This window comes from Mytilus galloprovincialis, chromosome 8, assembly GCF_965363235.1.
Source record: "Mytilus galloprovincialis chromosome 8, xbMytGall1.hap1.1, whole genome shotgun sequence".
Lineage (NCBI taxonomy): Eukaryota > Metazoa > Mollusca > Bivalvia > Mytilida > Mytilidae > Mytilus > Mytilus galloprovincialis.
Window position 1 is genome coordinate 34512359 of NC_134845.1, and position 26917 is coordinate 34539275.

The window sequence follows — 26917 nt, forward strand, 5'->3', positions numbered from 1 at the left end:
GAATCGCCGTGTTCATTTGTCTTAGACTTATAAGTTTGAAAATTATTTTTGTATCTTCTGCCTATAACTTAAATATCATTCATAAATGTGTAATATATAATGACCTAATCTTCATCTTGAATTACCAAACAGATGCAAGGTTATTTTTTTTTTATAGAAATGAAGCTATAACTGTGTTGCTACTTGGCATGGACATGAATCATTATATTCGTCAATGTATCTGTATCTTGCATCTATGCCATAGGATTGAGTTATCACCTGTTCTTTCGATGGGTGAGCTTACCCATACCTGAAGTGTATGCCTTTTTTTATAGTAGTTTAATCATTGATGAGCATGACATTTATTACTTACAATTTAAATATAGTCAATAGTTTAAAGTCATAATAAACGAGTGACCGGTGAAAAATAATGTTATTCCAATTCTTGAACTAATGCATACAAACATCATAAACTTAGTGTTCTGTGCAAGATTTTATCATTTTTTTCGCATAAATTTCGTATAATCGTCAATTTTTTTTTCAATCGGTCAGTGTTGTTGTGAAAATATAGCAGGCAATTAAGGTCGTGTTTTGAAGCCGAAGTTTAACGATAGTCACCTGTTTGTCAACAATCAACAAAAAGCATGGATATTGAGCCCGTGTTTAACATGTACAATCAGATAATAGTCTATTTTAAGGACATTCATGCGTATTGCGATCACCTGATTTTTACGAGATGGGCCACACTGAGGTCACTTTGCATACGAAAAATATGTCGGGGAATTGCTTCCTGAAAGGAAGCAATTAAAATAAAGTAAACTCCTTCTAAATATTCCAAATTTGAACAAATTAAAGAATTTTCTTCAGAAAAAAGTATATGTAAAAAAATTTTATAATGAAAACTATTCATTGAGTTATAAAAAACAGGCATTCACTTTTTTTAATTTGAGGTTCTTATGACTTTAGTAATGGAGCAGTTAAGTTTAATTAGTCGTTCTCATTCCATCTTAATAAGGAGCAGATTCAAGTGCCAAGAAAATACCGTTTCATTTGAAGATATTTAAGGATAATTTCAAAACTACTAGACGGTAAGCAGTTAAAAATCAATAAATCAATCTTTTTTTTTTAGTAAACAAGATTCCCGTATAAGAACTATAATTTCAAGCATTATGGAAATACACAATTTTATTCATTTGCAATTTTATATACGGGCGTTAAACACTTTAATATACGTGGTAGCAATACACAGTTAGGAGTGTGGTTTAGTATTTTTACCTCTGAATTTTTCAAATAGAAAATTAACGCTGTCTTCGTCCTAGACCTTAAAAGTAGAAATTAGACTTGTGCCCATGCTGAGTGTCATTTCACCCCTGTAATGGTACCCATGATATTAAAAATACAACCCATCCTTCGAAAGGAATACAAACGATTGCAGAATGCCGCAAATAAACTCGTTATCAATATTCGCGTAATTCGACTCTGAGGCTAAAGGAGTAGGTCCGGTAAGGGCCGATTTTAGCCTCAAATTTCAGGTTCATCTGACGAAAAATTTTGGACACTTTTTAAACACTTAAGTGGCTATTTCAATTGATTCAATTTGTTTATGTGAAAGATTTAAACTGATTTAGTCATTAAAAACGCTCTAATTCATGCTTAGATATGAAATATCTATCAGATATGCCAAAAAATGTCACTTTTCAGATGTTTTTTGTCAAAAATGAAAGTGGCCGCATCCGTGTCATCCTCAACCTTTATACAATGTATATGTTAATATGTATTATCATCAAATACAAATTTCAATATTAAGAATGAACACAAATGCGGCCACTTTCATTTAGGACGGAAATCGTCAAACATTCAACTATAATGCTAAAACTATGAAGATTTCAGTAATTTAGCATGACTTAATGATGCTAGTCCCCGATATGTGTGCATTGTACTGTCAAAAACAGCCCATATTTATGTAGAAGCATTCTACTTTCCAATAAATAACTAAAAGTTTACATTTTAACAATTTTGTAAAACTGCTATATTTTGCGGCCAAAAAGGGGTCTTGCTGGATCTACTCTTTTCCCAACCATAAAAGGTCATATAATTTGACTAATTTATATTAACAATAGGCTCTTACCTGTGGCAAAACAGTCAGAAAAGGACATTTAAGCTAGTGAAGAATCGTCTAACATTTGATGACAGGTAGTCTAATTAATATACTAGTAATATGATACCCCTGCTGTTATTCTATTAATGTCGTTTCGTTATGTGGAATTTGACAACCATAAACTATCTTTTATGTTTATTAATAATAAAGCATAATACATTAAAACAGCATTGTACAACACCAATCGAGGCTACCAGTAAATAACAATGACATCGACAATGTTTACACAATCATTAGACTGTGCTTACTTAGTTTGAAATAAGTTTTAAAAATGAAACAGACATTAGTTGCGTACACGGATTTTAAGCTATATAAATTGATATTTGTGGTGGAGTTTTTTTTTTACGTGTGTATGGTTGTGTATTTCAAGATCTTTTTACATAATAAGAATACACGAATAACTATATTAAAAGTCACACGAGAAATAACATGAGGAAATATACCTCGTAAACTTTAATTGTTACCACTTGCACTTTATAAGATTTATGCACTGATGCTACATTACATAATTATGTTTTCGTGAAAGCATGGGAAAGTGTAAACTAAAATCGTATTCATCTTGTATACAAGTTAAAGGGGCACTAGCTACGAGATATTTGAAAAAAATAATATATATATTTTTTGGCTCAATCAGTAATGAAATACAAATAGTGAAATAATGATTCCTTTTTAGTAGCAAAAAAAGGTTCATTTTTTTTCCAAATAAGCAAAAAAATATTGATTATGAATTATTGACTTGCAAGTGAATAATTCTAATACAGGTAAAAACGACGATAAACATTTATTTTTTATCTGTAATGTGAAAATGAATAGACCTAGAATAATTTAAATGCACGTGTTTGTTTAATGTATTTATATCTATATTTATGTTTACATCGCTTATGTGGTCATCGGATGACTATGGAGGTCAACTCGATAAATAATTAGATGGCGTCTAGACTAAAATACACACGAAACGAAGCTAATTGTTTTCATGCCTGTGCCTTGTTTATTGTTTTATTTAGACTTTTAATAGTTTGGATAAATGTTTTACATTATTATAAATCAAATATGAGAATTTGATTAAAATCGGTGAACATGAATTTGACAGCTAGTGCCCCTTTTAGATTGTTTCAGAAATCAGAAAGGAGCGTTGCCCAATTTTTTGTCTTAAGGGAGTTTGAAAGACTAACCGTATAGCGGGTTATTTTCGTAGGGTGCAAATTTTTGCTTATTTTCGCGGATAGAAAAAAATCGCCAAAATAAATTCCGCCGATTTAAAACGGCCGGTGCAAAGTATTGTTAAAAGTTTTAAATCCGCCAAAATACTAACCGCCAAAATATTTCGTATACCTTATTCAATGAAAATCGCCAAATTTTACACCCGCAAAATAACCCGCTTTACGGTAATATGTTAACTTCTATGTCGTTTGGTCTCTGGTGTAGAGTTGCTCATTGGCAATCATACCACATGTTCTTGTTTTTATATTTTGTATCAAAAACAGTTAATATACAAATTTGCAATCTTCACTTTATCGTAAGAATGTAATCTAATAGTAAGTTTAGATTATAACATGCTCCATATTGGCCCTGGTATCACCCCGGGACTCCCATACCGGCCTCGAGGCTTTAGCCGAGGGCCGATATGGGTCAAGGGATGATCCCCGGGCCAATATGGAAAAGGCATGTTATAATCTTTTTATCACATATTTAAGTTCTGCAGAAAAGAGAAAAAACATAAAAGGTAAAATCTTAAACATTTTATCACAAACGTGTCGTTAATTAGAATCAGGGCACAATTACCAATAACCTCTTTTTTGCCGCGGGCAATTTTGAGATTATTGCATATGCAAAACCCGACTTATTCGTAACAAATGTGTGATAATACAAAAGTAATCATGAATAAACCTGGTTTTGTTTTCATATTGTAACCGATGATATGTCAGTAATTATAAAAAGTATATAAACATCCTTTATCTGCAAGATCAGCTAAAGTTATAGTACATTATTCCACAATTGAATTTACCAGATGAATTTACTAAAGAATTTGAACAGTATAAAATAAGCTATTTTAGATCAAACTTGACATCGTTAAATAATGTTACATAATTTATAAAGAAGTATAATTTTTAAAGTGTCACTTAACGTGTGTATCAGATAAAATACATATTTACAAGGAAACACATTCGGTTTGGTATGACTTCAATACGTTTCAACAAGGCATACCAAGAATTATCTTTAATCTTTGATACAAAAGAAGCTCAAAGATTAAATAAACAAGATATAGATATTGTTTAGTACATATTGCTAAACATCTTTTCATACCTGTTAAAGTTTTAAAACTCTCCTTTTTATTACTGAATCATACGACGCGAATTGTAGTGTGCTAAAAAAATATAATGTATATGAAACACCTTTATAATCAAAAGAAAATATGCAAGGTGGACATGGTATGTATGAACATTAATAGAAACTTTAATCTTGGGAGTAATTTTTCATCAACAATCATATGATGTGATCATATTTATATTCTGTCAATACAATTATTTCAGACACCTTGATTTTAATCTCTTTTCATTTGGTATTATCTATGTCTGTTCCATTAACTTATACTAGTTTGCGCTGAGTAATAGCGGTAAAATGAAATTGTGGAATAGTATACACCTATGGACTGGATGTGAGGGTAATAGCAAGTATGTTTCCCCTGAGATAACAACTATTGCTCGAGGCGACGCCGAGGGCAATAGTGGGTATGCGCAGGGACAACAAACTTGCTATTACCCGCACAACCAGTCATTATGTGTTTTATTATACTGAACAAATTAACTTTATAAAAATTTTACATAAATCATCTAAAAAAAAGAATATGTCACATAAACATGCACATGTTGAACTATATACTATTCATCTAAATAAGTTACAAATATGAGGGCAATTGCCTTTCATTAATGCTCTTAATTGTAGAAAACTAGACCCGCGTCTGGTGCAGATACACACTTTTAACCTATTATCTATGATTAGTTTATTTACTTGAACTGTTGTTAAATTTTATTTTTTATCATAATTCAAACTTTCAGGAGACTAACAATTTAAGAGAAGATAAAGTTTGACTCTTTCCATTAAAAATGTATTTATAATTGCCATTCATATGAAATGGAAGTAAAGCAATTTGACAATGAATGACATAAACATATCAGTGAGTAAAAATCCCTGTACCAAGTCAGCAACAGTTGTTGTCCATTCGTTTGATGTGTTTTATAATTTGATTTTGCCACTTGATTAAGGAATTTCCGATTATGAATTTTCCTCAGAGTTCATTATATTTGTGATTTTAATTATAATATCACTGAATAGTGTCTTTCAAGTTGGTCTAACCTTTAAACAGACATATTTAGAAACTATACAAACGACAAAATTGACATACATTTTCATAAAATTAAAATATTATGACCGATCTTTTATTTAACTCGAGACTCGTAACGTCTATTCGCCTTGGCTTTCAAACATTCGGCTTCGAGCGTCCCTGGGCGTCTCATTCCAGAAAAGAGCTTCAGATGCATACATTTATGAAGTGTTTCTTATTATCTTTTGAATGACTGGATCGATACCGCTGGTGGTGGACTTTCAGTCCCCAAGGGTATCATCCACTAAGTAGTTAGTGCTTCGTCACTATAATTATTGATAACAAATCTTTCAGAATATTCTTTTTTTTTATCCAAATCAGAAAAAAAACTTAGAAACTAACTCTCTCAACCAAAGATAAAATTCGATGGTTATGGCCATTTGTCGGAGTTCTGTTTGGTCATAAAGCTCTCCAACTATTTTAGTTTTATACATTAGTGCTTTTCAAATATGTGACGTTGAGCATTCATGATGAAGGAAAATCAAGAAAAGAGATACAGACGCATGTAATATATACAGTATTGTTTTCATTTTTTTTTCTCTCTACAAGTTGTTGTCATTTGGTTTTTGTTTAAAAAATTCTTTTAAACTTGTTTTACAGGTAAAAAATGCCAGGGGAACAGCTAACCTGTATTTGGCAAGCTATATATGCCCTAGATCGTCTCAACAGTGTAAACATGAACAAAGATGCTATGAAATTGTTTCTTACAAATGCCGCTCAATACGAATCAATCCACTTTTCTGATCGCAAATATTCCGACACGTTTTCAGAGGCAACTGTTAAGTTCAATGATTTCAAAGAGTACGTAAAAAAACATCTGCGGGAAAATGGGGTTGCCTTTTCCAAAACTTGCAGTGATTTGGAAGAAATGAGTTGGAATAACCTGAAGTCTGGCCTGAAAAGTAAACTAGAGACAGAAGACGTTTATAAACTATGGCGCATTTGTAATCGCCTGATGAAGGAAGATACATACCCGCCTGTGGTCTTCAGAGAGGAGGCAAGCTGGCTTTTAGAGAAAGTGCTGTCTAATCTGGGACATAATCTCAAGTCTTCAGATGATGCCTTTAGAGAAGATAAATTTACTTTCCAAGAAATGTTATCAATTATGGAGGATTTTGCTTTTTCCGACACATCACATCAACAAATAAACACATGTATCGACGATCTCTATACGTGGTTGGTTGTAGAAGTGATGAAGAAAAGCAAAGTATACAAACGTACTAAGAAGCAGGCAAATTGGACAAATTGGGTAAAACGTTGGTGTGTTTTAACACCTCAGTATCTTCGATACTATGGTACGGATGTTAAAGCTTCAACAAGAGTTCCAACAAAAGCTGATTCCAATCAAAAAGGCGAATTTACGTTTACTAAGAATACTAAACTAGAAAGCCTTGTAGGGTACAGTGGTGTAGTTAAAAATCTGCAAGGAAGGTTTAGGCTCGCAAATGTTCCAGTTTTAGAAATGGAAATTGCTGTCGATGACGAGAATGAGAAACGAGCATGGTTATCTGACCTAGAGGAAATAATTCAGTGCTTGAGAGATAATACAACACCTGTTCAAAAACTTCTCAAGGAAAGGCATTTGAAAAGTATGGCAGCAAGGGAAAGGAAAGATGGAACAAATAAACAAGTAGAAGATATCGAATCAGCTCTAAATAAAACAAAGCTCCGGGCCGAGAGGCAGTCTAAAAAGCAATTTTTCGATGACACATCCAAAAATGTAGTAAAACCATTAACAACAGAAAAAACAAAAGGCAAAATACAACTAAAGCACCCTTCCTTGGAAAAAGAGAGTGCAGAAAAGATAAAAGCGATGTTTATGAAAATTGACACGAATGGAAACGGTTTGTTGGATAAATTAGAATTTGCAAACTTCTTAAAGGGCCTTGGATTAAACATGTCAGAAAAAGAAAGCAATCTAGTTTTCAAATCTGTAGATACAAATAAAAGTGAACAGATTACCTTCGAACAATTTCAAAACTACTTTTGTTTGCATATCATGAACGAAACGGAAACTGCCGAATGCGTAAATGCCATGCGAAAAGCATTTTTGGAGGCTGATCGGGATGGATCAGGTACACTAAACTTCCGGGAATTTACGGAGTTTGTTTGGGAAAAAAACAGGTCTGCCAGAATGACAAAAATTTTGAAGTCTTTCGCTAACATTACTACTGACGAAATTTCGTTTAATGATTTTGAAAAGCTGGTTTCAGGCAGTGGAGCAGAGGTTCTTGTGCCAATATTAGAAGAAGAAATAGAACGCGGTACTGACTCATCTCTGGATGATTTTGAAGACCGCCTTCAGAAAGTCTATAAGGACACAGAAGCAGATGAACTAGCAACCTATATAAGACAACGATGGGATAAATTTGCTACATTCAGAAGGGCTGGGCAAACAGGTTCTGTTGTTATGACTGGTGGACACGGAATGGTAGCAGATATTGTTCCAGGAGATTATAGTTTGATTGACCTTGCTTGCTTCAGTGACCTGCCTCCATTGGAACCAAAGCATAAGGTCGTAAAAGAAACACAATGGTTATCCAGTACAATACCCGGAAAATCAGGAAAGATCATATTTCCACTTGAATTTGACAAACAAGTACCAACCGAACAGGCCACATCAGAACTTTTGCGGTATTATGGTTGTAGTTTTGCTGATAGTCAGCAAGAAAAAATATCTTTGCTCTTCCGACACGGAATCCAGGATTTCACGTATGAAAACGGATACTTAGAAAAGTACGTAACGGCTACAAATGGTGGGGCAGGGATTGAAAAACATGATTTTTCACATTTAGATTGTCCTTTGTCAGAAGATTCGGGAATTTTCATTCTTGCAAAATTCGTGGACAATGGCGATTTCCACATAACAGGCTTCCGACTTCCTGTACGTCATACACTGTATGTACCCGGAGGAGTAATTCATTGTAACGACTACCTCAAAGGGACATGGAGGACCATGCTGTCAGATGAAACAGACATTGATCACGTTCATCTCACACACGTCGTAGAAGAAGGGCACGAAGAAAAGTTTAGATTTCAGTTTACATATTAACTGCTAATTCCGCTTTTACAAATACTTGTTAAATTGAATGAAAAGCATTCTTACAGAATTTTCAATGAAATAAGGAAACTTCGATCATAAATGATTGATAAAAATATTTGCCTATCTGTATATATATGAGGGTTATTAATCAGGAATAAATGAGATATTAAACAGTACTGTAACTTGGTTTCTCCGTTAAACAATTGACCAAAGTTTTGTTACAAAATGTACCAAACAGTACTTACTCATTTAAGAATTGAATGCTTCTTTTCGTAAATTCATTGGGGTGTAAAAGCGTTGACCGAAGAACATTTTGTTTAAAGCGTAAAAGCGCTTCATTCTAAAAATGTGCGCACGGTCAACGCTTTTACAACCCAATGAAATTATAAAAAGGAGCATTTTTGGTCAAGGTAGTTTTTGATGAAGTTGAAGTCCAATCAACTTGAAACTTAGTACACACGTTCCTTGTGATATGATATTTTTTATGTTTGATGCCAAATTAGAGATTTTACTCCAATTTCACGGTCCACGGCGCATAGAAAATCATAGAGCGATTGGGGCATCTGTGTACTATGGACACATTCTTGTTAGTTTTAAATATTTTCAAACAAAAGTCACGTTTCCTAAAGATACCATATGTAAGTAGCCATTAAAACCTGTACAAATAAAAACAATCATCGGCCTTTATGAGTGTTTTGTGTATACTTAGTCACGAATATACTAGTTCTTCTTTATACAATTATGAAACAACTGAACTAAAGAAAACAATGTCTTCTTATTATCAATGAACCATCAGGATATGACCTATTTCTTACAGTATATGGGAAATAGACATACCATTGAAAATGTAACGTTAATGAACAATACACAATAAAAGAAGATGAAAAGGTTATGTGACAAAAACTCTTTCTGACAAACATGCACATCTAACCATATTTATTTACACCAAATATAGTGACCCTATTGCTGATAGTTTTTGAAAAATGTATATAATGATCGTAGGATAAAGTTAAATTTGCCAATAATAGAGGGGCAAAAGATACCTGAGGTACAGTAAAACTCATAGATCGAAAATAAACTGATAACGCCATGGCTAAAAAATGAAAAAGACAAACAGAAACATATAATACATATGACAAAACATAGAAAACTAAAAGACTAAGCAACACGAACCCCACCAAAACTGAGGGTGATCTCAGGTACTCCGGATGGGTGAACAGATCCTGCTCCACATATGGCACCCGTCGTGTTGTTCATGTTATTACAATAAATTATAATAATATATGAGTTTATGGTCTAATGAAAGAAATGTACACAGTATAGTTGTTTATTGCACCAGACTGATGAAGAACTTTCAACGGTACTTTAGAAATCATAATTTATTCAAAAAGAGAATTTGATTAATTACTGTAAGCTAAAGTTGAACACGTCGGTTACTATTAAATGCTTAAACTACATCTGACTAATGATTTTTAAAGAAAGAAACTGTCCACAAAAAAATAATAAAGACCAAGGAACTATGGAAATAAGGTCTTGTTCAGATGAACCCTGATAGACGGCTATGTACATCGTGCAATCATACCATAAAGGAAATATAAATGACCTTTTGCTCAGAGTATTTAGATGAAAAGTCCTATCCCTTAAATGCAACGTTCACAAAAAAACAGTAAGAAATACATGAAGGTCATATGAACCCTACAAGGCGTACATATAAACATGTACACCCGCCACATTATTTATGTATGTGCCTGTCCCAAGTCAGGAGCCTGTAATTCATTGGTTGTCGTTTGTTTATGTGTTACATATTTATTTTCGTTCATTTTTACTTTTTACATAAATAAGGCCGTTAGTTTTCTCGTTTGAATTGTTTTACATTGTCTTATCGGGGTCTTTTATAGCTGACTATGCGGTATAGGTTTGCTCATTGTTGAAGTCCGTACGGTGACCTATAGTTGTTAATGTCAGTGTCATTTTGGTCTTTTGTGGATAGTTGTCTCATTGGCCATCATACCACATCTTCTTTTTTATACACATACACCATTGGTTTATTAACTAAACCATTGCATTGAATAATGATTTATAAAAATTGTAGTCGAATGGACGCTTCCAGGTATACATGAACTGCTTACAATCATTTCATACACAAAACAAATTGATGTATTACTTTGTATTTCTGAGGAATGGACCGATAAACCATGTGAATAAGGTCAAGTTATGGATTTGAACGCAAAAGCTTATCCTTAATCATACCTTTATGATGAGCTCACAGTCATGGTCAGAGGAATATTTTCTCATACACATTCACGTTTTCAATAGATCCAATATACAAAATATAAGAATCCCATTTTTTATAATAAGTAAGAAAATCAGGGGTTCATGCAATCTTCTGAAGACGAAACGCACGTCTGGCGCAACTAATATAAATTTCAATTCTGGTATCTATGACTACTTTATATACATCTATATTTGCGGCTTTTTTCTCTGTCAGCATTGAGATTTACCAACACTGTCACTATATGTCATGTGTAAAACCAAATATGATTTAATGTTATATTAAGTTAAAAGGGAAAAGGGATCTAGGTTCTTGTTGTTCAGTCTATAGTTTTTCTATGATTTTTTTGTTTGTCTTTTTGTCGTTAATTTTTATTTGTGCAATGGAATTGTTCGTTCGTCCTAAAATTCATTGGTTATCTATCGCCTAACTCTTCAATTTCTTTCAGGGTATTATATAATATGATGACCTTACCCATATAAGAAATTACGAAATATATACATGTTTATGTTTTATAAGTGTATTGCTATTCTGTGGGTTTACCTTCCTGGTGTATCTACGGATATGTAAGTCTAGGTGCGAGGAAGGACCACTTCACATTTTAAAAATAGATTTAGAGAAGATAATATTTAGATGTATATTGCTAGTTAAACTACGTCCATAATCTATACATGTTTAACGTAACTAAAATTAATATAATTGTAAGCATAAACCGTCATCTTTCATCTCTGTTACATTCTGCTTTATATGATGATAGTACTGCAATGAATGATGCGCTTTTGGTGCCCTTTCTAATCGTCTCAAAAATTGAATCAAAAGAAAAGATATAAAAAGTTTTAAAAGTTCTGTCAATTGAAAGTTTCCGTTTTTTTCTGCACAACGTTGTTTACTATTCATAAACCAAGTTAACGTTGAAATCGAATTACGATGTTTTGTCTTTGTTTTCTTTTTGAAATTTGTGATTTTTCTTTTTGAAATTTGTGATTTTTCTTTTTGAAATTTGTGATTTATCTTTTTGTTTATTTTTGATAAATCTACATTCTAATATTTGCTTGTTTTTAACATTATGTGTTAATGGTAAATGTTTTCAGTTAAAGTTGGAAAACGATAAATGAATATAAATTTCAAATGGTCAATAATTTTATAATGAAGTATAAGTTTTACATTTCCCATCCCATATAATTTAGCAGAGGATTAAGCTTTTGACAGTTTCACTGAAAATTAGATATTTCTAAGAATAATTGAAACACAATTACAAGCTGTTGGAAAAATTATTACGATTGACATACTTGGGTAGGATTGCTACGGATAATTCCGACAACAAATGTAGGCGTGTTATACACCATTGTAAAAATAAATCAATTTAGATTTACGATATTACAAGTTTTAGTGGGATTGACAGCCAGAAAATTTGGCAATAAACGTCTCGCACTAAATGATTAATTATAAAAACTGTTATCGTTTGCCTGAATAGAACTAATCACCCAGTTAGTAAAATTGTATAAGATACCGTGAAAAAACTTAACAAGTCTTATTTGTGGTCTGTCTAATAAGTTAGGAGTTTCCTTTTTTAGATTCAAATTTTCCCATGACGTCAATATCATTTAGACTCTCTCTTGACTTTACGTATGAAAATGAAATAAGATCAGATAACTCCGAGAATCATTTAGACTTTTCCATAGCATTGACCAATCGGCAACCGAGATATATAAGTAGACGTGACGCGTTTATTGCCAAATCATCAGCGGTTGGCAAAATTATTACGATTGACATACTTTGGTATGATTGCTACGGATGATTCCGACAACAAATGTAGGTATGTTATACACCATTGTAAAGATAAATCAATTTAAATTTACGCTATAACAAGTTTTAGTGGGGTTGACAGCCTAGAAAGCGGCCTGACATTTTTAGAAAATGCAAGTTAAGTACAAGGTATTATATTAAGGTATATAGGAATTTTTTTTCTGAAACAAGTGCCTGTGATACGTATACCACGTAAATCTCCTTATTTTCATAAAGTTGGAATATACTTGGAATATATATTTGTTTTTATGAAACGTCCATACAGTAATTATCTGAAGACCAACAAATAGACAAAATTAATGTCAAACCTGACCATTATCAAACACAGATCACAACGTAATAAAATTGACGTCTAAAAATCAGCACACGCCAACAAAACGAATGTATGAACCTGTAAGAGCAGTTACAAAATCTTGTTAATTCTTGTTTTACACGAGTTTATAAAACTTATCTAAATATATTACATATTGTATTTCATTTTGCCATTCGCACTAAAAAGCGCACTCATCGCTTTCAATATCGATCCAAAATAGGCATGGCTCTAGGAAAAAATCATTGTTAAGCCTTTTCCCGTGTATTCGGCGAGTGGCCGCATCCAAGAAAAGCAATGACTCTTATAGCATTTTATCAAAGGTTATTAAATGTACCAGTTGGTTCACTAACTAACAAAACGTGTGTGTATGGTCAAGTTATTTCAGAATTACGTTAATATAGAAACATGCAGCTTCGTCGTCATCAGTAAGAGAAAACCAGTCAATTTCCATATCAAGTCAAATAAAAACTTACGAAATAAAAATACACAGAAATACAATGTTAAAAAATCTAACCTTACTTGATAATTAACACAGTTATTTCAGAATTACCTTACATTAGAAACAAACAGCTTCATTGTCAGCAGATTGAGAAAACCAGTCAATTTCCGTATCAAGTCTAATAAAAACTTACGAAATATTTAAGATACGAAAAATACAATTGTAAAAAAATCTTACCTTACTTGATAATTAACACAGGAAAAATATTCAAATTTATATTCAATTAAAATTTAACTTTGACTTTGACTTTTATAACAATTGCTATTCCTTTCTTATATAAAACCACGCGAGAATTATGAAATCTCACATTCCTCGGTCTCAGTATTGGTATTACTATTAAGTCAATACGAATTTAACAATATTTCGTGGTTTAGTTCAGTTATTTGTATATATATATTAATTTGCAATCGATTTGAAATCATTTTTGTATAGAAAGTAAAATGGTTTAATCGATCAGCTTTATTCCAATGTCATAGAACAAACAATACCGGGACAATATATTTCAAAAATTGAAAGCAACCATCGACTATTTTATTCGATTTAACATAATGGAAGAGGACGTTTTTCATCTAGATCTTCAATTCACCATTATAGTTGCATCTCGAAACAAACAAACAAAGAAAAAAATATCTATCATTTTCATTTTTAAAACTATATTCTGAACACTCATTGTAAAGATAATTCATATAGTTCCCATGATTTCAAAATTAGTGTCATATCGATTAAAAAAGAAAAGTAGCCTGTAGGAATAGTATCTTTTAATACAACTTTCTTTTTTTTAAATTCACAGAAAAAGATAATCTCTACCGAGGATTAAAATTTGAAATTGCACTCAAATTATCAGTTAAAACAAAAAAAAAGGAACGCAGATACCATAACAATAGATATACATATAAACACACGAGTTGTACAAATATTTAGATTTCTTCATTCGACTTTTACAACATACTGCGTTAGTTAACATTTGTTCTTCCCTCGACGGGGCTCGAACCCGGCTTTTTTATATCTTGACAACGGGAGAGATCCGTTTGCGCCAAAAATGCGTCATTTTGCGCCACATCTTTTTTCTACAATGCTACGTTTGCGCCGCCTGTTTTAAAATTACATGGTATAATTTGCGCCAAAAATAAAACATACGATTGCGCCAATTACTAGAAGAAAAATGACTTCTCTCCACCTTTATTCGGACTTGGAACCGGCAGTTTACACGGCAAATGTTTCCGTTTCTGAAACATACTTTCTGCTGCATAGGTACTTCCTAATTGATTGTATGTAGTAGCTTGTAAGTTCACTTTATTGTTCAAAAAGACAAACATTGAAGGATGAAATGCATAAAACAGTTCATAATAATTCCCCGTGAAATGCTTCTGCCCATTACTAGTACGTCTTGAGGTAAATAGAGTTTCAGCCCATACGGATGGTGAGAACAAAATGTGGCTAAAACAAAATGTGGCTAAAACAAAATGTGGCTAAAACATAATCAGTAAAAGCTTATATGTTCTTCTCTTTTGGCATATCTTGTATTAAATATATTCAGCAAACCGATAAGTTTTCTTCTCTCTTTGTACATGGATTGCATGTCTACTGCATTTCAAATCATTTCTCTCCAAATGTTCATCTTCATGGTAAAATATCTCCGATCATATGATACTTTTTAAGCATAAAATAAGGATAAATATTAATCATTAATATTTATGATAGATATGTGTACAGGTAAATTGGCGCAAATAGGTTCCGAATATTGGCGCAAATGATACATTTGGAAAACAAAATTTGGCGCAAATGATAACCCTGAAAAACAGTAATTGGCGCAAAAGGACTGCTGCCTTGACAACACCGCCATCACGGAGGCTATCTCTCTGAAACATAAATTAAGTAAAATTTGTGGGGTCTTTAATAAAAACGTGACCAATCCAATTCTATTTTCTGGCTTGTATTTCCGAATTTCTCGTATGCGAGATATAGTCGATTGAAAATTATTAAATTATGTGTGTAAAAGTATAGAACTTTATATTGAAGGAGCTGATAAATAAACTGACAAAATGTTCTTTAAGAGAAATCTTAAAAGGGTTATTCCGACCGAATTTTTTAATCTGAATTTATGTCTTATTGTTAAAGATCGCGTGTAATTAGATTTTTTGTTTTGTTAGATTGCTGTCTCGTTGATATATTTTCCACATCTTCTTTAATCCTAACATGGACTTAATAACCTCCTTGATCATAGATAGTAAAAACATATTACTATTCATTAAGGCGTTTCAGATTTCCATAATATTTTTTTACAATTGGTATTTTATAAGAAGTGGATATTTTTGGTGCCTGTTCATAGTTTGTTGTAACCTAACCTTTTAGGTTACATTACATTATTAAAGAGTCAATTTAAACTTTTAAATTAATTTAATTCGTTTAAAAAATCAAATTTCCAATTATTACTGAAAATCATTGAACTAGTAGTGAAAATGAATAGTTTTACACTGAATAGTTAATAACCATAAATGTTGAAATTCCGAAAATAAGATTAAATACTACTATAATTATTTTCCTTAAAGGTTAACATGGTTAAACATAAGGCATATCCGGATAAATCAGAGCATCAGAGAAACTAGTAAACATTTCATTACAGTTAATTTGGACATGAATTAACATGCAGTTTGCAAAATACTACTTTGAAAACCTTGTTCATAGAATCTATTTAGCTCTTTACTAACTTTTGTTCTCAATCCGAAGAACAACAAATAACTGACTCATATCGCATTTTAACTGATAAAGATTTATAGCTTTGACTTTATTTTAAGATTTGAAACTATAATCCCGATACGGGCGGGAGATGCGTTCAGGAGATGTTGGAAATGCTATTTAACTTAGATTAGTTGATAGCTGTCTATGCGGTATTAACTTTGCTCACATTGAAGGCCGTACTGTGACATATAGCTGTAAAATTTCCGTGTCATTTGGTCTCTTAGTTTGATTTAAACAATATTTTATTTTCAAAAGTGCATAAAATACAATTATACCATACAAAGAGTAGGAATTTGGAAACAAGAAGAACTTATATTAATCCGTCTCCCTTAATTAAATTTGGTCTCTTGTGAAGAGTTTCTCATTGGCAAACATACCACATATTCTTTTATTATATACTAAGTAACGAATAGCATTGTTTCTGTCTTACATTAACACATCATAGGAAGTTACCTGTTTCTAGAATAGCGTCCGCATTTTTGTCCCAAGTCAGGAGACGCTGGCCTTTGTAAGTTCTGTATGTTGTTTTTTCTTATTATTTTAGTTCATTCAATTGTTTTGGAGTTTAGTGTGACGTCTATTTTTACTAGTACACAATTTTTTTAGGGGCCAGCTGAGGACCACCTCCGGGTGTGGGATTTTCTCGCAGCGTTGAGACCCCTTCGGCAGCTGTCTGCTCTATGGTCAAGTTGTTTTCTCATTGATATATCCCCCATTTCTATACTCAATTTGATTCATCAAAAACAACCAGACACGAACACAAATATGACATAATCTAGTCTTACGTTAGGTGAAAGGTTCATGTACGCTAGAGACAAAACAATTGACCTAACCTACTATAATTATATTTTATAAGCAGGAACAGAACGATTTATCGGATGACATTTTAATAGTTTTTGTACCTTTAAATATTGTATCATCTTACCCAGTCCTTTAAACTTAGATAATATGAACTTTTTTCTTGACTTGGGGTGATCTAAACTCAGATTATTTTTTTTTTTTTTTTTTGACATACTGATATAGTTCAATTCGCCACCTTAAACATATTATATATACATACATATAAAGTTCCAACCGCCCTTTTAGACATATATAGACAAACATATGTATAGAATTCTTCAATCACCAAAAAATTAAAACCATTTAGAGGCTTGCATTGCCATAGTTCAAATATATACTGTCTTACGGGTTACATCATGTGAATGTTGCAACGTCCGATTCTTTGAGTTATATAATGCTATGGATATCTATCAAAATGGAAACATATTAACATCGCTTTAACATAACAACTAATTATCTAGTCTTAAGACACAGTTCAAATATATATACGACATATGTACAATGTACAATGTACAAACAAATTCTTATCAATGTTTAGGTGGAAAGGGTTTAGGAGGGATGTCAACTCGGTGTACTTGATTTATTATAATCGAGTACTGTTCAGATTTACCGATCGATACTCCAGTATTCGAGTACTCTTTGACATCCTTACTATTTACACTTATATAACCTAACACAATTTACTTAACTTTTAAAAGTTGTCTACCTGTTTAATTCCCCGTTTCCTTGTTGTCAGTTTCAAAACGTTAAATTCAAACAATATGATGATGGTGTTTATTCAAAAGTTGATAAACTAAACATTTACTTTCATATACTCGGAAGTGAAACAGATAATCTTGTGTACACTTTTACAAAGACGATTCGGTTTCTATCACGTAACGCACAAAACAACCCGAATATTTAATCATTCGTGTCATGCAGTCGTATGAAATATAGACAGTGAAATCCTCGGGTTGTTAGTATTGGTTTAACACGGTTACGTTACACTGAGAGCAAACATGTTTGACGTTGAAATTGAACACAAAATGTCCAGATGATCGCATTTTTTATGACCATCGCTAACAGAAAGCTTGGTTTGCCTCAAATCTAGAGAACACTTTCGATTTCGGTTGGAATTGATAAGAACGTTAAATATGTATATAATTTAGAATTATTACCGAATATCCAATCTTATTTAAATTGAAATTATTAGACTTTTTGTGAGATGTTTATGGTCAATTAATTTGATAATTTGACAATTGACTAATACGTTGGCAATCAACTATTCGGCTTTGAAACTTTCAAATGAAGGTAAAATCCAGAAAAGGCTCTTTTGAGATAATTGATACTACTTGAAAATGAATCAAAAATCGTCATTCATGCAGTTACTCCTAATAAAAGACGTCACCATTTTTGTAGATCTTGCATTTTTGATCGTTTACTTTTGATTGTTTTTACCTTTCTTTTCCTGTTTTCGAAACAATAGTAAAACAACTCGAATTTCAGGGCAATCTTTAATGTAGTTTTCCAATAGTTTTTTAATAAAATTCTAATTATGATTCTAATTCATTTAGTACTGTTGAATACGAGATAAAAAAAATTTTTTTTAAAATAGCAAACCAATTAAAAAAGATCATCATTTGAGGGGAAATCTTCCTTGAGGAATCATCCAATCGATTTATAAATTAGCATTTTGTAGATCTTTTAGAGTTGTTATCAAATAAACTGTTTCTATGTTTGGTGGTGTTTGTTTTTGCCGCAGTTCATAGTTTCTATTAATTTTTTTGCCGTTGTTATCCTCGTATATTTTATGTGTTTCCCTCGGAAATATTTCATAATTAACCTACCCTGATCTGTGGTATACTACTATTGCCTGTATTTACAGATGGTTTTTTGAAGATGTAATCACAATTTTCAAGATAATTGGAAAAAACTCGAAGATAAGTTACAAAATCAAAATCTAACGACATTAACCCATATGATGATTCAGCTGATGATTTTCATGGAATAAGTATTTTGTAGATCTTGCTATTCTAAGCGTGTGTGCTCTTTGTAGTTTTCAAGATGTTAGCAAACTGTGACAGAAATGTTTTACTATTTAAGGAAGCAATATTTCACTCTTCCTTTTTATCAGGGTATGAAAAACATCAAGGTTAAACGCAATACAATATTTCATTGTAATAACACACCAAGGAACTTTTAATTCAAAGTATTGAAAAATATAAAGAATGTGTATGGAAGGTTTAACATATCAACTCACCACTATCTGGCTATTGACCAGATATAAATTCATGCTCTTTGGTATACTTGAGAAATGTATGATGAAAAATTTCGCAGTGCATTCAACATGCATTAAAAATACAATAATATTAAGAAAATAGAGGAAGGTGTCTGATAAATATAAAATGTGTAAACATGTTGCAAATCATCACTGTCATGCTGCTGACCATTACTAAATTTCTTCTGTTGTGGTTTTTTTTTCTGAAAATAAAAGGAATGACTGAAATATTAGTTAGACCAATAAACCGAGAGACAAACAGATAGAGAAGCAATGTGAATAGGTATAATAAAACTCGTTCCTCAGGTTTGTTTTACAAAACTTTCTTCAACCATTTTAATCATCTAGATTTGAGATTTTCTTTCAAATTTTAATTTTGAATTTAGTAAAAATAATGTTTTTTTACACATTTTATTGACATAAAAAATAAAGAGTACCTGCAGATACTGTTATATATATACACACCCAATGATTTTTTTTCCAATATTGTTGAATCCAATGAGCTAATACATTACCAGTTGGATATCGATGTGGCATTCACATTGAACTGACCAACATTATTATGTGATTGTTACTGCTGGTTAAAATAAAGGCAACGGTAGAATACCAGTGTTCAAAACGACTTTTTGGATTTTTGGATTTGTGGCTTCTAAATAGCCGGCTTAATCCAATTTAGGAAAACAATGCATGTGGAGATAGTTTTTAAACCAAGAAATCAATAATCAATCAATTATAACAAGTTACCTATCTCAAACCATTTCACTTTCACTTGAAACAATTGTGTTGCTGTCTTGTATATAGTAACACTCAACTTTCAAGATATTAGTTCAATTTTTTGCACACTCTATCAATTTTATGTTTAACCCATATCCTTTTACGTCAACTTAATGACTTTTCTCGCATATCCGATCTTTTGCATTACTGAACGACGATAAAGTTAATAGAGATAAATATACATGCATCTTGATATCATCAGACAAATATCCCATTTTTCCAATTATCTATCTCTCGTATAATGATGTATAAACTGCAGCATGTCATGTTGAAACGAACAATGTTCATATACCAAAATATTATTTCGGAAATGCCAATACCCAGTCAGTTGTGAGTTGTTTAATCTAGAAAGACTCGAATTATAGTGCGATATTTGAAAAATGCCTTAAATCTATAGTTAGATTCTTGTAATACGTGCATGTAGCGAACAGGTATACGATTGACAAACGCTAGAGCTAGATTAATTTTTATTCTAAATACAAATTTCCTGGAGTTAAAGCGTCCACGAAACGTATACATCCGCATTTCGATGTTCTTCCAACTTCCAACGGTTGCTTAGCGTTCCTCTTCCGTGTACCTAACGTATACACTGGTGCACGTCGATCTATACGCTATAGTGTGACGCCAGCATAATATGTAGACGAAACTGGCGTCTGGTGTATCAAATAATAAGCCTGGTACCTTGTTAACTGTATACTAGTAACCATAGTTAGAGATAATAAAGTTTTTGTAAACTTAAATATAGGTTTGTATTTCATTTCGTGTCTGATGTGATAGTTTAAGATTTAAGAATTAACCAAATATATATAGGAAGATGAGGTATGATTGCCAATGAGACAGCTCTCAATCCAAGTCAAATTTATGAAAATAAACAATTATAGGTCAAGGTACGGTCTTCAACATGGAGCCTTGGCTCACGACGAACATCAAGCTATAAAGGGCCGCCAAAATATTACTAGTGTAAAACCATTCAAACGGGAAAACCAACGGTCTAATCTACATTAAAAAAAACGAGAAACGAGAAACCAATACCAATATAGGCAACAGTAGTATACCCCTGTTCGAAATTCATAAATCGATTGAGAGAACAACAAATCTGGGTTACAAACTAAAACTGAGGGAAACGCATCAAATCTATGAGGAGAACAACGACACAACAGAAACACAACATTAAAATGTAACGCACACAGAAACAAACTATAATATAACAATGGCCATTTTTCTGACTTGGTACAGGACATTTTAAGAAAAAAAATGGTGGGTTGAAACTGGTTTAATTTCATTTGAATTTCTAAAAAGAAATTTCCCAAAAATAAGATAGAATTAGGATAGAATTCAAGATTAGATTTTCAATACTGATATAACATTTATTAATAACAATGAAAATTACACCCTAATTAATATCAAATTGTGGTAGTAATGAGATAATTAATGGTATTATGTAGCTATGTCGGTGTTTCTTCTGAATCAAACTGTAAACCAAATATAAAGTATAAATTTCGTTTACATAATCTAAAATCTAATAAATGAACTTGGTGATTAATTATCTTTACCATAACACACAATATAACAGAAAAAAAATAAGATTTACAACTTCAAACGTTAAGACTTTTGACAAAAATTTATGAGAATAACAAATATAACATCAAAACTAAATATGTGAATTAGGGATAGAAAAGTACCACAATCCACAAAACAGTCACAATCGTGAATAAGTCATGTTCGGTACCATGGGTACTTAAAAGATTAAGATATATCTTGTTTATCAATAAAACTCATCTCAAATTTGGTACAAGTAAGATAAGTCAATTTATTTTCAGATGTAAATCATATTGTTCTCATTTTGTTAGGTGTTGTCTAATAAAAGAATATTCATTGTTGTATTTTTGGGGACAGTTAGTATCAGTGAAAGAAAAAGACAAATGTAACCAACTTAATTAAAAAGAGAATAAGTATACAGTCACGAACAAAAGAAAAGAAAAAAACTATATCCGGAAAATTGAAGAAGTAAAAATAGGACACTTGTTATACATGTTATAAATAAATAGTTATGTAATTTGGAAGCGGGATGTTTTACAACGAATTTTAAAGTTTTTGCTAGAAATATATAACATATGTAAATAGATGTGCACGTTGACATACTTTTAAGAGGACTGGCCGGGAATCACCGAGTAGTTTATTTATTATAGGCTTCCTGGATTACAAGTGTAGAATCCTATAAAGTTAACAGGAGCCATATACACATTCATATTTAAGGTCTTTCCCCTACATGGGAAAGACCTTATTGTTTTTCTAATGTTTTTTTTTCTTCCAACATTTTTTTCACATGCCCTCCCCCCGTTTCTATTGAAGTCATCAAGACCAAATATTAACCATCGATAGATCTCATTATGAGGTATTACCAGATGAGGCTGTGTAGGATTTCATCATCCCCTTTGAGAGTTATATCCCCTTGAAGAATTTTTTTTATTTGCATTTTTCTTAAAAAGTATTAGAGATAGAATAGAATTGAAAATGGCAGAATGTACAAGAACAGATGGCAATGTTAATAAACATAAAAAAATAGTAGGTTATTTTCCCTGATAAGAAGTTATTTCCCTTGAAAAATTATACATTTTTGGAAAAATTATATTTCGTGAACTGGAAGTCGTAGAGACTTGGGACCTTCACAAATATTCTCTAATTCATGTGACCTTTAATTTGCACCAAGGTCAAAGGTCACCGAGTGCAAAAAGAAATTACGCTGCAATTTCAAGCTTGCATATTAAGAAAACTATAAGAGTTTGCTGCACTCATACTGTGTATAAAATATTCCTCTCGACAAGCTCTACATTTTATACATTAAGCTAAAAAATGTCCGACTGTCTGTTCAAAAGTTACAACAACATAATTCTTAAAACTGTAGTAACAAGTGTATATCTTTTAAAAGGTAACAGATATCAACCTAATATAAACTGCAAAGATGATCAGTAATTCAAGACCTTCAATTTGAGGTCAATGTCAGGTCATGATGAAATTTCACCTTGACCTTCACATTATACTATGACCTTGACCTTGTGATATTTGATAGGTCAAGTGGTCCTGAGTTGAATGGTGCTAGTCCCATGTCTCTACGACTTCCGGTTCTTAAGTTTGGTATTGCATCATATATTTGATGATTAATTGTGACCTTGGTGAACTTTGAAATTGTCCCAATTCTTTTTCTATAATGTTGTCCTTCAACTGTAGATCATTTATCATTTAACAGATTTGAGATATCTATTGTCGTTGTAGAGATAATGCAGTTTGAAGTTTTGCGAGCGGAGGCATGTATTTCTGAATCAACAAGAGTGTACCTTAAAATGTTTTAGAAATTGAAGAGGTTAACATAGTTATATGTTTGACCAAATACCAAAAACATTCCATGGAAAAAAACGCCAAAAATTCAATTTGAAATTTTCAAGTTTTGCATTGACTTTGTAAGTTTCATAACTTCTATTTATATAGTTGATATTGCATCATTTTTTGCACTTTATCAAATGGGGTCATCTGATATATCAAATTGAAGGTCTTAATAAACTCTACTTAAAAATGAAAATTTTAAACCCCTTTTTCATCCCAGGAGGACGGGTGGGGTCATTTAGTGCAAACATTCAAATTTCTCAGATGGTAAGGTTGTCGCATATCAAATGAAAGAACATAAAGCGTACATTTCAAATTTCAAATTGACATCTCCCAAAAATGGGTTGGATGGGGTCATTGAGTGCAAAAAATAAATTTTCTTTTAAGATAGGGTTGTTGTATATTAAATGAAAGGTTTTGATATGTACATTTCGAATATCAAATTCCTGACCTCCAAAAATTAGTTGGATGGGGTTATTAAGTGCAAAAATCAATCTGTCTAGAACATGGCGTTGTCGCATATTTAAGGTCTTTCCTCTCCGCGAGGAAAGACCTTATTGTTTTTCTAATGTTTTTTAAGGTCTTTCCCCTACATGGGAAAGACCTTATTGTTTTTCTAATGTTTTTTCTTTTTCTTTTTTTTCTTTTTCTTTTTTTTCTTCCAACATTTTTTTGACAGGGCCTTCTCCCCTTTCTGTTGAAGTTATCAAGACCAAATATGGACCATCGATAGACCTCATCATGAACTTTTACCAGATGAACTTTTATAGGATTTCATCATCCCCTTTAGAAGTTATCTCCCTTTTATTGATTTTTTTCAACATGGCCCCCCTTTAATGTTTTAAAAGATATCATGACCTTATATGGACAATAGGTAGATATCATCATGATGTATTACCACATGAGGCTGCATAGGATTTCATCATCCCCTTTGAGAGTTATATCCCCTTATAGCAATTTTTAATATTTGCATTTTTCTCAAAAAGTATTTGAGATAGAATGTAATTGAAAATGACAGCATGTACAAGAACAGATGGCATTGTTTATAAACATAAACAATTAATTTGTTACTTATCCTTATAAGGAGTTATTTCCCTTTAAAAATTATAAATAATTTTTGAAAAATTCTATTTTCAGAACCGGAAGTCATAGAGACCTTGAACCTTGACCAATAATCTTTAATTCATGTGACCTTCAATATGCACCCAAGGTCAAAGGTCACCGAGTGCAAAATAAAATTACGCTGCAATTTCAAGCTTACATATTAGGAAAACGATAAGACTTTGCTGCATACATACAGCGTGTAAATTGTTCCTCTCGACGAGATCTACATTATATGCAATAAGCCCAAATATGTCTGACCGTCTGTTTAAAAGTTACGACGGGATGATTCTTAAAAGTATAGTATTGTGTGTATATCTTTTTAAAGGTAACAGATATCAACCTACTATAAACGACAAAGATGATCAGTAATTCAAGACCTTCAATTTGAGGTCAATGTCAGGTTATGATGAAATTTCACCTTGACCTTCACATAATACTATGACCTTGACCTTGAGATATTTGAAAGGTCAAGTGGTACTGAGTTGAATGGTGATAGTCCCATGTCTCTACGACTTTCGGTTCTCAAGTTTGGTATTGCATCATATATTTGATGATTAATTGTGACCTTGGTGAACTTTGAAATTGTCCCAATTCTTTTTCCATAATGTTGTGCTTTAACTTTAGATCATTTACCATTTAACAGATTTGAGATATCTATTGTCGTTTTAGAGATAATGCAGTTTGAAATTTTGCGAGCGGCGGCCTGTATTTCTGAATCAACAACAGTTTACCACTTAAAATGTTTAAGAAATTGAAGAGGTTAACATAGTTATATGTTTGACCAAATACCAAAACCATTCCATTGAAAAAAACACCAAAAATTCAATTTGAAATTTGCAAGTTTTGCATTGACTTTTTAAGTTTCATAACTTCTATTTATATAGTTGATATTGCATCATTATTTGCACTTTGTCAAATGGGGTCATCTGATATATCAAATTGAAGGTCTCAATAAACTCTACTTAAAAATGAAAATTTTAAACCCCCTATTCATCCCAGGGGGACGGGTGGGGTCATTTAGTGCACACATTCAAATTTCTCAGATGGTAAGGTTGTCGCATATCAAATGAAAGAACATAAATCGTACATTTCAAATTTTAAATTGACGTCCCCAAAAAATTGGTTGAATGGGGTCATTGAGTGCAAAAAATAAATTTTCTTTTACGATAGGGTTGTTGTATATCAAATGAAAGGTCATGATGTGTACATTTGAAATATCAAATTCCCAACCTCCAAAAATTAGTTGGATGGGGTTATTAAGTGCAAAAATCAAACTTTTTAGAACATGGCGCTGTCGCATATCAAATGAAAGCTCATCTACCCTGTGTTACATATATCATACTTCCGATCTCAAAAATGTAGGCGGATGAGGTCATTAAGTGTAAAAAGCGAAAAGTTTCAAAAGGTATGCTTGTCGTATATCAAACGAAAGGTCGTACAAAGAACATTACGAAAACATCAATTTTTCAGGAAAGACCTTTCAATTGTTTTACAAACAATTGAGATACTAGTTAAGGTCTTTCCTCTCCGCGAGGAAAGACCTTATTGTTTTTCTCCTGTTTTTTTTTTTTTTTTTTTCATCCAGCATTTGTTTAACATGGCCTCCCCTTGTTTCTATTGAAGTTATCAAGACCAAATATGGACCATCGGTAGAGCTCATCATGAAGTATTACCGGATGAGGCTGCGTAGGATTTCATCATCCCCTTTAGAAGTTATCTCCCTTTTATTGGGTTTTTTCGACATGGCCCCCCCCTCGTTGTTTTTGAAGATATCATGACCTTATTTGGACAAAAGTTAAATCTCATCATGATGTGTTACCATATGAGGCTGCTAAGGATTTCATCATTCACTATGAGAGTTATGTACCCTTGAAGCAATTTCTTTCTTTTACATTTTTCTCAAAAAGTATTCAAGATAGAATCGATTTGAAAACGGCAACATGTACATGCCCTGATGGCAATGTTAATTAACATTTACAATCATTTTGTTGTTAACCCTTATAAGGAGTTATTTCCCTTGAAAAAATATAAACATTTTTTTTTAAATTGTATCTCGAGAACCGGAAGTCGTAAAGACTTGGGACCTACACCAATAATCTTAAGTTCATGTGACCTTTAATTTGCACCCAAGGTCAAAGGTCACTGAGTGCAAAAAAAAAATTCGCTGCAATTTCAAGCTTTCATATTAAGAAAACGATAAGAGTTTGCTGCATACTTACAGCGTATAAAATGTTCCTCTCGACGAGCTCTACATTTTATACCCGACCTCAAAAGAGTCTGACTGTCTGTTCAAAAGTTACGACGGGATGATTCTTAAAAGTATAGTATTGTGTGTATATCTTTTTAAAGGTAACAGATATCAACCTACTA

The 26917-nt window shown here is 32.2% G+C and overlaps 1 protein-coding gene across 5 annotated transcripts in view; it reads left to right on the forward strand.

The window, feature by feature from the left end:
• Window positions 1-8749, forward strand: part of LOC143085633 (uncharacterized) — a 41087-nt gene extending 32338 nt beyond the window's left edge. For 4 of the 5 annotated variants that reach the window (XM_076262103.1, XM_076262104.1, XM_076262108.1 and 1 more), the window contains one exon: window positions 6120-8749. In XM_076262103.1, the coding sequence (XP_076118218.1) occupies window positions 6127-8571 (2445 nt within the window). In that variant the 5' untranslated portion in view covers window positions 6120-6126 and the 3' untranslated portion in view covers window positions 8572-8749. Of the gene's footprint in view, window positions 1-2099; window positions 2173-6119 lie in introns of all 5 variants that reach the window. The other variant, XM_076262107.1, reaches the window with a different exon arrangement.
• Window positions 8750-26917: the final 18168 nt, after the last annotated feature.